The sequence below is a fragment of the Drosophila takahashii genome, chromosome X (assembly GCF_030179915.1).
Source record: "Drosophila takahashii strain IR98-3 E-12201 chromosome X, DtakHiC1v2, whole genome shotgun sequence".
NCBI classification, from domain to species: Eukaryota; Metazoa; Arthropoda; class Insecta; order Diptera; family Drosophilidae; genus Drosophila; species Drosophila takahashii.
The window spans coordinates 3,756,770-3,769,830 of record NC_091683.1 but is presented as its reverse complement, the minus strand read 5'-3'; the positions used below and the strand labels follow the sequence as shown (position 1 = coordinate 3,769,830).

Sequence of the window (13,061 nt, the reverse complement as noted above, 5' to 3'; positions counted from 1 at the left end):
CGACGGAAGTGGAACGGTGGGCTATAGGAAAAGGGTTTTGAATTTTATATTTCGAAAATTTTAGAAAATTTTATATATTTTATGTCTTGGTACCACAATAAAGCTATTTCATGTACAAATGTAATGTTCTTTTTATTTTCAAAAAACCAAATTATTCGGTTTCATATGTTATAGACACGTTCTTGAAGTTTTAAATTTTATGTTTTCGAAAATTTTTGTAAGCTTTATGTCTTTTCTTTTGTGTTTTCATTTTTTTTAAACTGAAAAATATTCGGTTAGTTATTCGGTTTCATATGTTATAGACATATTCTTAAAGTTTTGAATTTTATATTTTCGAATATTTTAAAAAACTATATTTATTTGACACTCTTTGTACCATAACAAACCCATTTCATGTATAAAATTAATTTCTTTTATTATCAAAACAACAAATTAGCTCTCTATAATACCCTACGCCCTAATTATTATTTGGTTTCACATGTTAGACTCAACAAAATTAGAAAACCATAAAAAAAAACTATATTTATTTTATCTTAGTACCACAACAAACCCATTTCACGTATAAAATTAATTTCTTTTATTTTCAAAACAACAAATTAGCTCTCTATAATACCCTACGCCCTAATTATTATTCGGTTTCATATGTTATAGACTCGTTCTTGAAATTGTGCACCTTCTCGTACCACACATCATCGGTGGCCTGCTCCGTTTCGCCGTAGAACGTGGGGAATGGCGGGGCCTCCTTGTTCTTTCGCAGCGGCAGGATCGTATCGTATATGTAGACCAGGCCGCCGGTGGGCCCGGGCACCGAGCTGCCCTGCACCCACATGACGTTGTACTTCGAGTTTATCCGCCACACACGCAGTCCCTTGATGACGCGCCACCGATTGCCCATATGACCGGGCATCTTGGTGCCCGGCCAGACGCGTCCCTTTTCGCCACCGCCGCCAATGTTGCCGGCACGCCGATGTGTCTTCGTCACGCCGTGCGAGGCGGGCATGCCCTTGAAGCCGTGACGCTTCACCACGCCCTGGAAGCCATGATCAACGCTGGAATAGAGGAGATATAATTAACTATATTAATTATATATTCGTGCAAAAGTATGTAACAGGGAAAAGGAAGCGTTTGCAACCATGTCCGTCATTCTGTCCATATGAACGCTGAGATCTTGGAAACTACAAAAGCTAGAAGGTTGAGATTTCCCACACATATTCTTTGGCTTATTACGCAGCGCAAGTTTATTTCAGCCGAGCGCCACGCCCTCTCTAACGCCCACAATCGCCCACTAACGATTTTAACTTTAAAGATTTCCGAAAAGTATAAATGCAATTTGGAAATTTCGAAATGTAGAAGACATTTTTCAAATCGGACCATTAAAAAGTTATGGGCAATCAAAACAATTTTATATATCCATCTCCCTCGCACTCCCTTTAGGGTATTAGATAGTCGGGACACAAACCCGACTATAGCGTTCTCTCTTGTTTTTAATATAAAACTTAATAAGACATACTTACGTTTTGCCGCGCACATCAACAAAGTCGCCGATGCCAAAGTGATTCACGCTCAGCGGAGTTCCCGGCTCCAGTTGGGCCTCCGGTGAGACGATGAATCTTGCCAGGTTCTTCTTGGGCAGAACACCCGAGTCGCGGAACAATCCCGCGTACTCCTTGGTCAGCAGAGCCGGATTCGTGGTCTCGGAGCCAACGAGCAGGCAGCCGCGCTTGTGCAGATTGTGGACGTTGGGCCGCTGGGCGGGCACATATTCCTCGGGAGGAATGTACCTGATCACATGGTTGTCGGCAATCTGCAGCAGCGTGGTGCGAATCCGCTCGCCGTTCTTCAGCCACAGCGGATACTGGCCTATTTTGCGGGCTATAAGGCCGCACCTCCGGATGCTCGGCGTCCAAACGGCCGCCTCATTTGCTGAGGATTCCTTGGTCCTGACCAGAGTCTCCTTTTTCAGAGCGGGAACGCCAAAGTTATCACTGCCCAATTCATTGACAAACTGCTTGTTTTCCGCTGTCATCAGGTCATCGTATTTCTGTCGCAGGGAAACTTTTGATTATAAGGAATAGGATATAATGTGTAGAAGCTACATACGGTGACCTCCTTGCGCAGAAACCACTGGGGATTCCGGAGTCGCGGTCTGCTCAGGTGGCCCTTTTCGCGCACCTGGTTAATCGTCACACTGCAGCCTGTCGTACTAAGCCTGCGGGGGGAAATCAAAGTGTGTAAGTAGAAGCTTTTGAGGCTGTGAATTCCGTACCCACCTGAGGCCCAGCATTTGATTGATAACACTCCGCATCATCCTTATTTATCCTTATATAATATATTTCAATAATTCATCAAAAAACGAGCCGGTTAGCCGATGGAGAAATATCGATTGGCGTCATCGATGTTTTCTGTTAAGTTAACAGTGACGCGTTAACAGCAGAGCACGGTCTTGAGTGAAATGTTAACACTCGATAGTTGGGCTGTCGGTTGACTTATAGGCTATTCCCACAGAACGCTTTCTTGCTGAATGTCTGGAATTTTAATTAACGTATTTATTTATTATAAAGCTGAAAAAGACTGAAGTTTATTACGAAAGTTCTTAATTAATATATTTTATTTAATTAGCTCTAGTTTACTATATAATGTTTTTGTGCTGTTTATAGACATGGACACGTAATAAATTATTTGCTTTCAAGATTTTCTGTTGTTACAAAAGTAAGATTGTTATTTTTTACGTTTAAAACAAAGTATTGCAGTAGTCTCAAATAACTTTTACGTACATATTGTAATAACTTTTATTGTACATATGTATATTGGTTTTTTTTGGTTAAAATATATTTAAGACATATTGTTTGTACTTAAGTTTGCTGACTTAGTACGCTCTCCTCAAAGCTTGTAAAATCTGCTTTGGCAACCTTTTTTAAACCAACAGAATATTAAATTAATTAATTAAATAATAATCTCTAATCCTTAACATTTCATTGCAAAAGCTTACGCACATCGACAGTGGATGTGGCCAGGTGGAGACCGGCTATTAGATGCGCCTAACAGCACACTTTATATGCCTAACAGCACGTTCAGATAACTTGTGTATTTTTATCAGACCTACATTAATTTTTTTTTTTCTAATCGAAGATTTAACAGCCAAAGTAATATATATATTGTGGTGCATTTAGAATACAATTGAGTGAAATGTGCAATTGATATTGATGCTGAATAATATCCGCTGGAAATCCGCAAAGCGCGACGCGGTCGACTGGCGTTATTCGAGCAGGGCGACATTAGATATTGGGAAATTACTCATACACTAATGTTTACTCTGTGAGTAATTTTAACACGGTACAAATACACAAATGTGTGTGCGCGTTTGCGTTTGCGGTACGCGAAAAAGCGAAAAACTACCGACGGGACGGTCTCGTAACTAAGAGCATTTATTTTTGTTTTGCCCAAGTGAATTCGGATTTGGAATCGCAATCGGAATCGGAATAGGAATTCGGAATTCCGATGGGCTAAAGTCATTTTCCCCCCGTGCAGAGTGTTTTTGCGAGGATGTCGACCCGATGAACGGTGCATTTGAGGATTTGATTTGATTTATTTATTTGTGATTTTGTGATTCCACTGCATATGTATATATATATGCACATGCATATGTGCGTGTGCTGGTGTGTATCTACGTATGTGCATGCATGCATGTATATATATTATTTAGTTTTCTTTAAACAAATACATGTGTGCGGAATAAACAAAGGATTTAGTGCTGCAGTTGACTTTTCTCCGCCCGGGAATTCCATCCAATATCCATCCGAATCATAGTGCCAGTGGCCTCGCAACCTGTTTTCCAACGAATGTTTACATATGTACATCGAAATTTAACAAGTTTATGCAAAAAAAAAGAAGAAAAAACGCCTCTTGATACAGACTCCCCCGCCCCCGCCCACCATAAAAACAGTGTTGTAAAGTGCGGCAATGAGTTATTTATCATTAAGCGAACATAAACTAAAGTTATTTTTAAATAAGAAATGTACGCAACATACTTGGCAACAATATGTGTACATATGTAGATATGTGCACATTGATCCTAACTAAGGAGCGCGATAAGATAAATAATAAGGCGGAATGCTCAAGTGATTTTTAAGCCTTGAAAAGTTAGGATCACTAAAACTGAAATCGAAATGTATAGTAAAGATAGCGATAGTATAGTGTGATGGAATCCCAAGAAGTGGAATATTATAATAATATTTGCGAATACTTGGGAAGCTACAGGTGGTCTCTCTTTATAGAGGGTCTGTATTATCAACATGTGATAGGAGTTTGTATTAATTTCCTTCAAATTAAAACCCCCTATCTATTTTAAAATGTATTTTTCATGTGAAACGACGAAATTATCTCAATTTGCAAAGTCGGTTTTTGTATTTATGTAATGGTCGGGGGACTTATCAGCCTGGTGGCTAGTTTGATTGTGATAGGAAAGTATTTAGACTTGTTTTTGGTAGACGAAGCTTCTTATAAGCGGAAGAGATAAGGTGGGGTTTACGAGAGTGTGGGTGTTTTTCGGCATATAGCGATAGCGATAAGAACGAACCAGGCGTCGTCCGCACTCGATGAAAGTTAGTCGCTGACTACCCAAGTTTTATCCAAGCGCATCGGTCTTATTAATCTCCTTATATAATCTTCGATAGTATTTCATATGGGATCCGCCCTTAAATCATATTCCCTCTCAGCTCGCCATAATCAGAATCCAAAAATAAATCGACCTATAACATAAACAAGAAATCGTTAATTGTTGATTGACAGCCATTAATCATCAGTGATCCGTAATATTAAATATAAAGAATAAGGATCAAACTGTCTTAAATTCCCAATAATTATAGTGAATAGTATAGGTAGAGAAGTTTTTTTTTTTAAATAATAAACAAAGAAACATTTTCTCATATTAGTTTTATCCACAGGAATATTTCAATATGCATCGTCCACCTACTGAAAAACAGTATTTACATTGAAACGTAAATATTTAAAAGGAGCCAGAGCCACTCTTCCTGTAAATGTTTCAAACACCACAGCTTCAACGCCTGAATACAAATATACACCATACATTAGCCACCGCGGAAGAACGCAGCCTGAAATAACCTAAAGCAGCTGGGCCCGAAAATCTTCAATATTTTTGAAACCAAAAGCAAACACAATGGGCGGCGGCAAAAATATACGCCGCGGCTTGGAGCCACTGGAGTTCGAGGAATGCATCGTCGACAGTCCGGACTTTCGCGAAAATCTAAACCGACATGAAAAGGAGCTGGACCACACTAGTCATCAAATAAAACGAATAATCAAAGAGGTCAAGGATCTAATGAGTGCGGCAAAGAGTGAGTATAAAAGTTTATTCGAAAAGGGGGGAAAAAACTAATAGTTTTAATGTTCATTTGTAGCAAGGTATAAAATATTTGTGTACAACAATAGAGACTAAAAATATGATAACTTGATTAATTAACTAGTAATTAGTAACTAGACGTGAGAATATATAATGCGTAGCTACCTATGGTTAGGTAACTGGGTTTCGAAAACCCGAATCTTCATCTTAAAACTTTATTATTAATTATTAACATTATATGATTATATGGTATGATTATAAGACTATATCATTTTCATTAAAACTACACATTAAATGATTAAAATGAAGGATTACCTCCCATTTTTATTAGATATTTATTTATCAAATTGCAATTGATATTTATATTATTTATCCTTAAAACTATAAATTAAATGATTAAAACGAAGGATTAACTCCCATTTTTATTTGATATTTATTTTATGATATTTATTTATCAAATTGCAATTGATATTTATATTATTTTTCCTTAAAACTACAAATTAAATGATTAAAATGAAGGATTAACTCCCATTTTTGTTTGATATTTATTTCATCATATTTATTTTAATCAAATTGCAATTGATATTTTTTCAGTGCTGTCCACTAGAATGAAACAATTGGCCATTTTACTTACCGACTTTAACTTTGAGTGCATAGGCACTGCTCAGACCGACGACGAGAATGTCATTTGCGAAAGCCTAAAACGCTTTGGTGCTATCATTGGCAATATCGAAGATGAGCGCGAGAAAATGGTAAGTCAAAGGATCCATCGAAAGAGCTCAAAAAGTACAGAAACCCAGGTTTTTATCTGACAAATTTATCACTTAGCTAACGCTCGCTGACAAACATATTATTGAGTCGCTGGAGGATTTTCGAAAAAAGCAAATTGGCGGCGTCAAAGAAAACAAAAAGAAATTCGATAAGAAAACGGAGAAATTCTGTCAGTCGCAGGAGCGTTTTCTCAATATGTCAACTAAAAAGCCCGAGAACACAATACAGGAGGTAAGTGTTTGAAATTCGCCAATATGCCTACCACAAAACTAAAACTAATTGTTTAAATGAAGATATATATTTTGTATACAACAATGCCACAAACAAAAGATTGCGAATGCAATTTCTTAGGAATTTATATAAATAACCGAACACAAACCGAATGTGGGTCAGGTAAAATCTCCTTTTGAAAATTCATAAGAAATCACTACGCTTCGATACGATACACAAAAACCATATGTTGTCTCACCAAAGTTCTGTACATTTGAATTTTTAATTTCTGAAGTCTAGTGTAAGAAGAGCATTTGTGGAAGCTTTCGTCTCGCTTTGATTCGTAGAAAGAATCTGATTTCCGATTCCTCAAACATTTTTATTGCTACAACTTTGATGAATTATTCAAGTTATGGACTCTATCGTCGAGATATTCTGGGTTCAGGGTTTCTCTAGCCTAAGAAAGCACATTTTTCAAGTGACACTTTTTAATGATAATAACATTAATATACTATTATTTCTCTTTTGTAGGCTGATGCTAGCTTGGGCATGCACGAACGCGAGTATATCCAGGAGTCGCTGAGCTATGTCCTGCGGATACAGGAAGTGCAGGAACGAATCAAATTCGAGTTCGTCGAGATACTGCTCGCATTTATTTCTGGCTGGTTGGTGTTCTATCACACAGCCCACGAACAGGCGGAAGATCATCGCGACTACCTGCAGGATTTGAGGCACAAGGTGCAGAAGGTAAGTAAACCATATAAAAATAATAAAATAATATTATAATAATGATATAATAATAATATAATCATAATTTGTATGTGAATGGTTTTCCTAATATATTCTGTCTCTTTCAGACTCGCGAAAATTTCGAAGAGGCTCGCGAAAAGGTTACTGAGTTGAAAACAAAGTACATGGAAAAACGCACAGTAAGTTAGAATAAATTAAATATATTATATCATTTTTTAACACATCCTATTATCCACAGAAGCCCGAGGAGATTTTCACAAAGCGGGGCTACCTATTTTTAATGGAAAAAAGTACGTGTTTTGAACTACATTCTACATTCACATTTATAGGATAGCACTGCCTAAAATGCAGCGATTTTTTATTTATTATTACACTTATCATTTTGATTATCTTATATAATATATATAAATTCCCGTAGTTACCGTAAAATCTAATTACAAAATAATAATAGTAATAATAACAAAATTCACTGCCATCGACTAATTTTTCCATTGCGAACGAATTATAGGTTCCATTCTGAAAATCTCCCTTTTAGAGCCATTCAAAGCGACGTGGACGAAATACTATTGTACATTCAAGAAGCAAAAGCGCGAGTTCACGATGCTGCAGTTCAATCAAATGAATCACAATTTCACCAGGCCGGAGGCACGCGATGACGAGAAGCTGACGCTCTTCTCGTGCCAGCGAAGAGCCTCGGAGTTCGAGAAGCGCTTCTGCTTCGATTTGACCTTCAAGGAGAAGCCGGGCGTCGTCTATACCTTTCAGGCGCTAAGCGAAAAGGATCATCGCTACTGGATTAGCGCTATGGATGGCACGGAGCCGGTAAATCTACCCTCTATAACTCTATTTTGGTTTAAATCCTTAATATTATTATCTTTTCTATATACAGACTTATCTGGCGCCTGGTAAAATCAAAGTCAGCGAGGCATACCATCTGGATGAGGCCGGCTTCATGTTCATCCGCCGCTGCATTCAAGTATTAGAGATCCGTGGTCTGGAGGACGAGGGGATTTACCGGAAGAGCGGTGTGGGTACCAAAATCAGCAAGCTGCTCTCGCTGGGCCTGAATCAAAAGGAAACCGACGACGTCTTCGTGGACGACAAGTACCGGGATTTAATGGAGAGCAACACCATTGCCAGTGCCCTGAAAATGTATCTGCGAAATCTAAATGAGCCCTTGATGACCTATCAATACCACAGTGATTTTATTGAGGCAGCCAGTAAGTTTTTAATTGGGTTATTACAATCTCTAAAAATATTACAAAAATGTAAACTCTATTTTTAGAGCAAGAAACCCTGAATCAACGCGTGAACGAGGTGCACAAGCTGGTCTACAAATTGCCACAGCCTAATTTTCAGATGCTGGACATGGTTATTTGCCATTTGACAGAGTAGGTATTTCTATAGATGTCTCCATACATTATCTCATTTTATATTTATATTCACAGCGTTTCACGAAAGTACGAGAAGAACAAGATGTCCGTATTCAATCTGGGCGTGGTTTTCGGACCCACTTTGCTGCGACCTCGCGAGGAATCGGTGGCCGCCATACTGGATATTAAATTCAACAATATCGTCATTAACATTCTGATTGATAACTACGAGCGGATCTTCAAGAACAAGCCCAGCGCCGATGTAAAGCTGCCTGTGGAGGCCGCCAAGGCGCCGAGCATTATGTATCCCGCACGCAGCAGTCCACCCACGCGAATGCCGCGTGCCTCTCAAATAGGAAAGGCCGCTTCGACTGGTGCCATGGGCAGTACGAGCAGCACTGCGGCGGCGGCGGCAGCGGCGGGGAATCCGATGTTCCTCAATCAGCAGAAGATCTACCGCGTGGTCAGCAAATCCAATTGTACAGAGCCCACCATGTCGTCCAGCCTGCAGAATATTCCGAATGGCGATAACTATGCTTCGGGCGGTGCCGGCTGCATTTCCCTGTCGCCGCCCATGCATATGCTGAATGGCATACTCTCGCCGACCATCGGCAGCATCAACAATCTGCACACAATATCGAAGAACGAGACGACGGTAGGAACGACAACGGCGGCGGGCACACGGCGATACGTTCCCAACGACACGGCTGAGGTCGCGACCGATTATGGTATTATAGGTGCCAACAATGGCGGCGTGACGCTGCAGTCGCATCATGCCATACCCGTCAGCAGCACGACCAATTTCCGGCATCCCGAGTACCTAGTGACCCAGTCGGGGTCGACTAATCACCTATATACGAACAGTAGCTCTAGTGTCGCTGGTGCCGCCGCTACCTCAGGCAATCGGATTAGTCTGAACAACGTTTCCCCGCCAAATACAGCGATGCGAAAGGAGAGATTTCTCGGTAGCACCGGCAGCGGGCCGCAGCAGCATCCGCCCGTCCAACGGGGCCTCCACTCGTACGGCCAAACGAAGCAGCAGCAGCAGCAGCACTACTCACCCCTGATGCCCACGTCAACGTCGAGCTCCAACGACAGCGTATGTGATTCACTTTCTTCCAATAACGGCCAGCATTTGGGCGCACGCAACTCTAATGATTATGCCATGCTAACGTCACAGAACTCATCGCTGTCGCCGCATCTTGGACACGGATCCGCCTGCGATGAGGTCGTCACGGCCACCACCGTCAGCTGCGGCGGCTCCGCCAACGAGAGTTCCGAGTATCCGCCCAGCAAAATGCATCGTAATCGTGACATTAACCAAATAAAACGTGATTTGTCAACGGGCACAGCGTGAGTATTGGATTTTATAATTATTACTATTTATGTAGCACTAACTTTAATTATAATTTTCTTCTTTTTTTAAAGTCGAGTGCGCACACTCTATGCTTGCATGGGCGAGAGCGAGGGGGAGCTTTCGTTTGAGCCCAATCAAATAATAACCAATGGTAAGTAGAAGCAAATCAATGGGTTGTGTGATAATTATATTTCCATATATTAATTGTAGTTCGGTATTCCCACGAGCCCGGCTGGTTGCAGGGCACACTAAATGGAAAAACAGGACTCATTCCGGAGAACTATGTGGAACACTTGAAGCCCCACCATTAGATTACGCTTTGGTTCGGCTTGGGAGTTCGAATGTTCCCTCGTATTTTTTGCATTCGTCGTTAGATAAAATTAAAAAAAAAACAAAAACAAAACAAAAAAATGAAATATTAGGAAATCGAAAAATGATCGTTGTGTAAAAAAAACTAAAACTAATTTTTGAGTATGTGCCCTTGGGGTTGTTTTACATGAAATGCATTTTATTTTATGCTGGAAACCAGGAAACCACAATCTTACCTTATAACTATGTTAACCTTTATAATACCATGACCATACAATGTACTTATTTTTAATTATTTAATAAGGAGTATAAACTCAGTGCAACTGCAAAGATTTATTTACTAATTGTTACGCTCTTCATTTGTTGCTTATTTATACATAATTCACGTAATTTGTGCAAAAATGAATTACATCGTATCTAATATCTACTACATATACAATTGTATAAAAATAAATAGCAGTGCTTCGAACACTTTTAAAATGTAAACTTTAAACTGAAGTCTGCCATATATCATATCAAAAACAACAACAAAAAGAATAATAAATATTTTCTTAGCAAGGCAAAGAAAACGTAGAATGTTGAAAAAAGTTGTTTGATTGAATGGATTTTTAATACTTTATGAAGGGGAATTTTTGACCTACTAATAAACTCTATGTAATTTTTTTATTTATGTTTTTCACCAGAAATTGTAGGTTTTTTTACATTCACTTAATAACATTCCATTGTGCTCACAATTTCTAAATGAGTTTCTGTGCTCTTTTGTGCAACCTATTAACCATGTGAATAAATTAGCATATTTTCTAAAACATTAAAACTATTGTCCAGCTGAACAGAGGGGCCTTTGTATTATATTCCTTTAAATATATTCCAAATGAATATACCTACCGATTTGCATTCCAATAGCCGCAGATCTTTAAATGATTTCAGTTTTCAAAACCTTTTATTTGATCGTAGAAAATGATTTGTTCAGTGGAATTCTTATAAAAATACAAATAAATAAAATAAATAATTTTTTTTATATAAAGTAACAGCGCACCAAGTTCTTATGTAGTGAAAAAAGATGGAAAAACTTATGAATTTATCAAAATTAGTGACCCAGCGGAAGTCCATTTGACAATAGACTATTATCAGCGCTTAATTCTGTGGGTCCCTCGCCAACTTTAGTGTGAATTATATATCTAAAGGCGTTTCTTGCATTAATATCTAAAGAATCGATTTTGCTTTGCTTAGCAGACTCAAGTGAATGACTGTTATCAACCTTTGGAACCGAAAGACCTCGCAAGTACGTGGTGTTCTCTATTGAGCCACTGGGAAAGACCTTTTGAATGGCATTCAGTAGATGGGGAACATTCTCCTCCAAAACGTATAGACAGGCATTTGGCCCGGCATCGAAGGTGTAGGCAGCCTGATAGCTTCCCATTATCTCGTTATAGTCATGGATAAACGAAACAATCCTATGGGATACATCGTTCATGTAAACGCATGGGGGATACGTGTCCAAGGCGATGGCATGGAACTGATTGGAATCCTTCATCGTCAGCTCGGCGAAGGTCTGAAAGTCATGGGCCGCAATGGCATCCCTTAGCTGCTCTATCCTCTCGGGAACCACCTTATCCACGCGGTGCTTCAGCAGCTGCGAGGTCTTCACAGCCTGTTGCATTCCCTTCGTGGATGCCGTCTTCTTTCGTTCATCGTTGACCACCAAGATGAGCACATGCATTTGGGGCCAATGATTGGATGGTGCTATTTGCTTGGCCACCGAATCGCTGCCATCGTCGAGAGCTCCGCGATGCCACTGGACAAAGCCGCCGTACAGACTGCGACAGGCGGATCCGCTGCCCTGCCGGGCTACGGTAGTTAGTTCCTCATCCAGAGGGATGCCGTAGAGTCGCGACAGGGAGTAAACCAGGCAGGCATAGCCGGCGGCACTGGAGGCGAGTCCTGCGGCGGTGGGAAAGTTGTTGACCGAGGCGATGTGCAGCTTCCAGGCGGGCGGAACCTTCGTCGAGCCATTCGATAGGGCAAGTCGGCGAACTATTAAAAGAATATATCATATTAAAAAAATTAAATCGAATTTTGGGGCACTTTGGGGTCGTTTTTTGTTCTAATTTGTACCTCTTACGCGGCTACCAATTATTTTAGTAATTAATGTGATTTTTTTAGATTTTTATATCGATCCCTTCTGGGTGAAATTGGCTACTGACCGTTTTTTTGATATTGATTTAGATAAGGATGGTATCTTCCTGGAAACTCACCTTCCTTTAAACACCGCTGCAGTCGGGAACTCCCCTCGAAGGGCACCTCTTCCCCATTTAACCACATGCGATTTTCCTCAAAGGATTCCGAGGCACACACCGTTGTCTTGGCGCACAGCTTTAAAGATATCATTAAAAAAATTTATTATTATAAAGTCTAGATCATTAAAATTCAGTATTCTATAATCTCTTCAAAATGAAAAGTAAAAAAGGGGAAGGAGAAAAGTGAAAATCTTTGAGATTTTGGGAATCCAAAAGATAAATAGAAAGTTTTTAACATACAATATTTACTTTCGCGTGTAAATTGGAACCGGATCAGCACTTCCAGGTTTTAAAGGTATACCATACTAACTAATATACCTTTTAAATATTTCCCTTAGAAAATAATAGATTATTATATTTACCTCATCGGTGCTGAGAGTCATGCTAATGGAATCATTGACGGGCAGTATTAGATCTTCGTGACGCTTTCCCCCTGAAAAAGTGGAGTGTTCCTTAGGCTGGCATCGCATAGCTTTGGGCTATAAAATGTACTTACAATACTTTATCAGGGCTATGTTCACCGGGGCCACACAAGTTGCCGAGATCATCTTCGAAATATTTGTAATTTACGGAAACTCAGTTTCAGTTTCTTTCCAGCGAAAGCGACCTGTTGCAATAGAGGTTCCATATCATCA

The 13,061-nt window shown here is 39.7% G+C and overlaps 3 protein-coding genes across 8 annotated transcripts; 1 reads left to right on the top strand and 2 right to left on the bottom strand.

The window, feature by feature from the left end:
* Positions 1-560: 560 nt before the first annotated feature.
* mRpL3 (mitochondrial ribosomal protein L3) lies at positions 561-2,423 on the bottom strand. Its single transcript, XM_017140557.3, has 4 exons — positions 2,271-2,423; positions 2,101-2,209; positions 1,515-2,041; positions 561-1,049 (listed from the first exon to the last, which is right to left on the bottom strand). Exons 1-4 carry the CDS (start codon positions 2,306-2,308, stop codon positions 629-631), a joined length of 1,095 nt encoding a protein of 364 aa, XP_016996046.2. The 5' UTR covers positions 2,309-2,423; the 3' UTR covers positions 561-628.
* Positions 2,424-3,103: 680 nt separating this feature from the next.
* Positions 3,104-10,622, top strand: Graf (GTPase regulator associated with FAK). Of its 6 annotated transcripts, XM_017140658.3 has the most exons (14): positions 3,104-3,315; positions 4,944-5,354; positions 5,954-6,111; positions 6,188-6,361; positions 6,872-7,087; positions 7,198-7,269; positions 7,329-7,380; positions 7,599-7,912; positions 7,980-8,310; positions 8,376-8,481; positions 8,539-9,562; positions 9,644-9,816; positions 9,892-9,971; positions 10,031-10,622. In XM_017140658.3, the coding sequence occupies exons 2-14, from the start codon at positions 5,177-5,179 to the stop codon at positions 10,129-10,131; spliced, it is 2,979 nt and encodes a 992-aa protein (XP_016996147.2). In that variant the 5' UTR covers positions 3,104-3,315; positions 4,944-5,176; the 3' UTR covers positions 10,132-10,622. The 6 variants fall into 6 exon arrangements, with proteins under 6 accessions (XP_016996147.2, XP_016996146.2, XP_016996140.2 ...); XM_017140657.3 differs by having other exon boundaries at positions 7,626-7,912; positions 8,539-9,816; XM_017140651.3 differs by having other exon boundaries at positions 8,539-9,816.
* A 419-nt stretch (positions 10,623-11,041) lies between these two features.
* Positions 11,042-13,061, bottom strand: Mvd (mevalonate diphosphate decarboxylase). The gene is made up of 4 exons (XM_017140659.3): positions 12,923-13,061; positions 12,789-12,859; positions 12,385-12,502; positions 11,042-12,163 (listed from the first exon to the last, which is right to left on the bottom strand). The coding sequence occupies exons 1-4, from the start codon at positions 12,972-12,974 to the stop codon at positions 11,217-11,219; spliced, it is 1,188 nt and encodes a 395-aa protein (XP_016996148.2). The 5' UTR covers positions 12,975-13,061; the 3' UTR covers positions 11,042-11,216.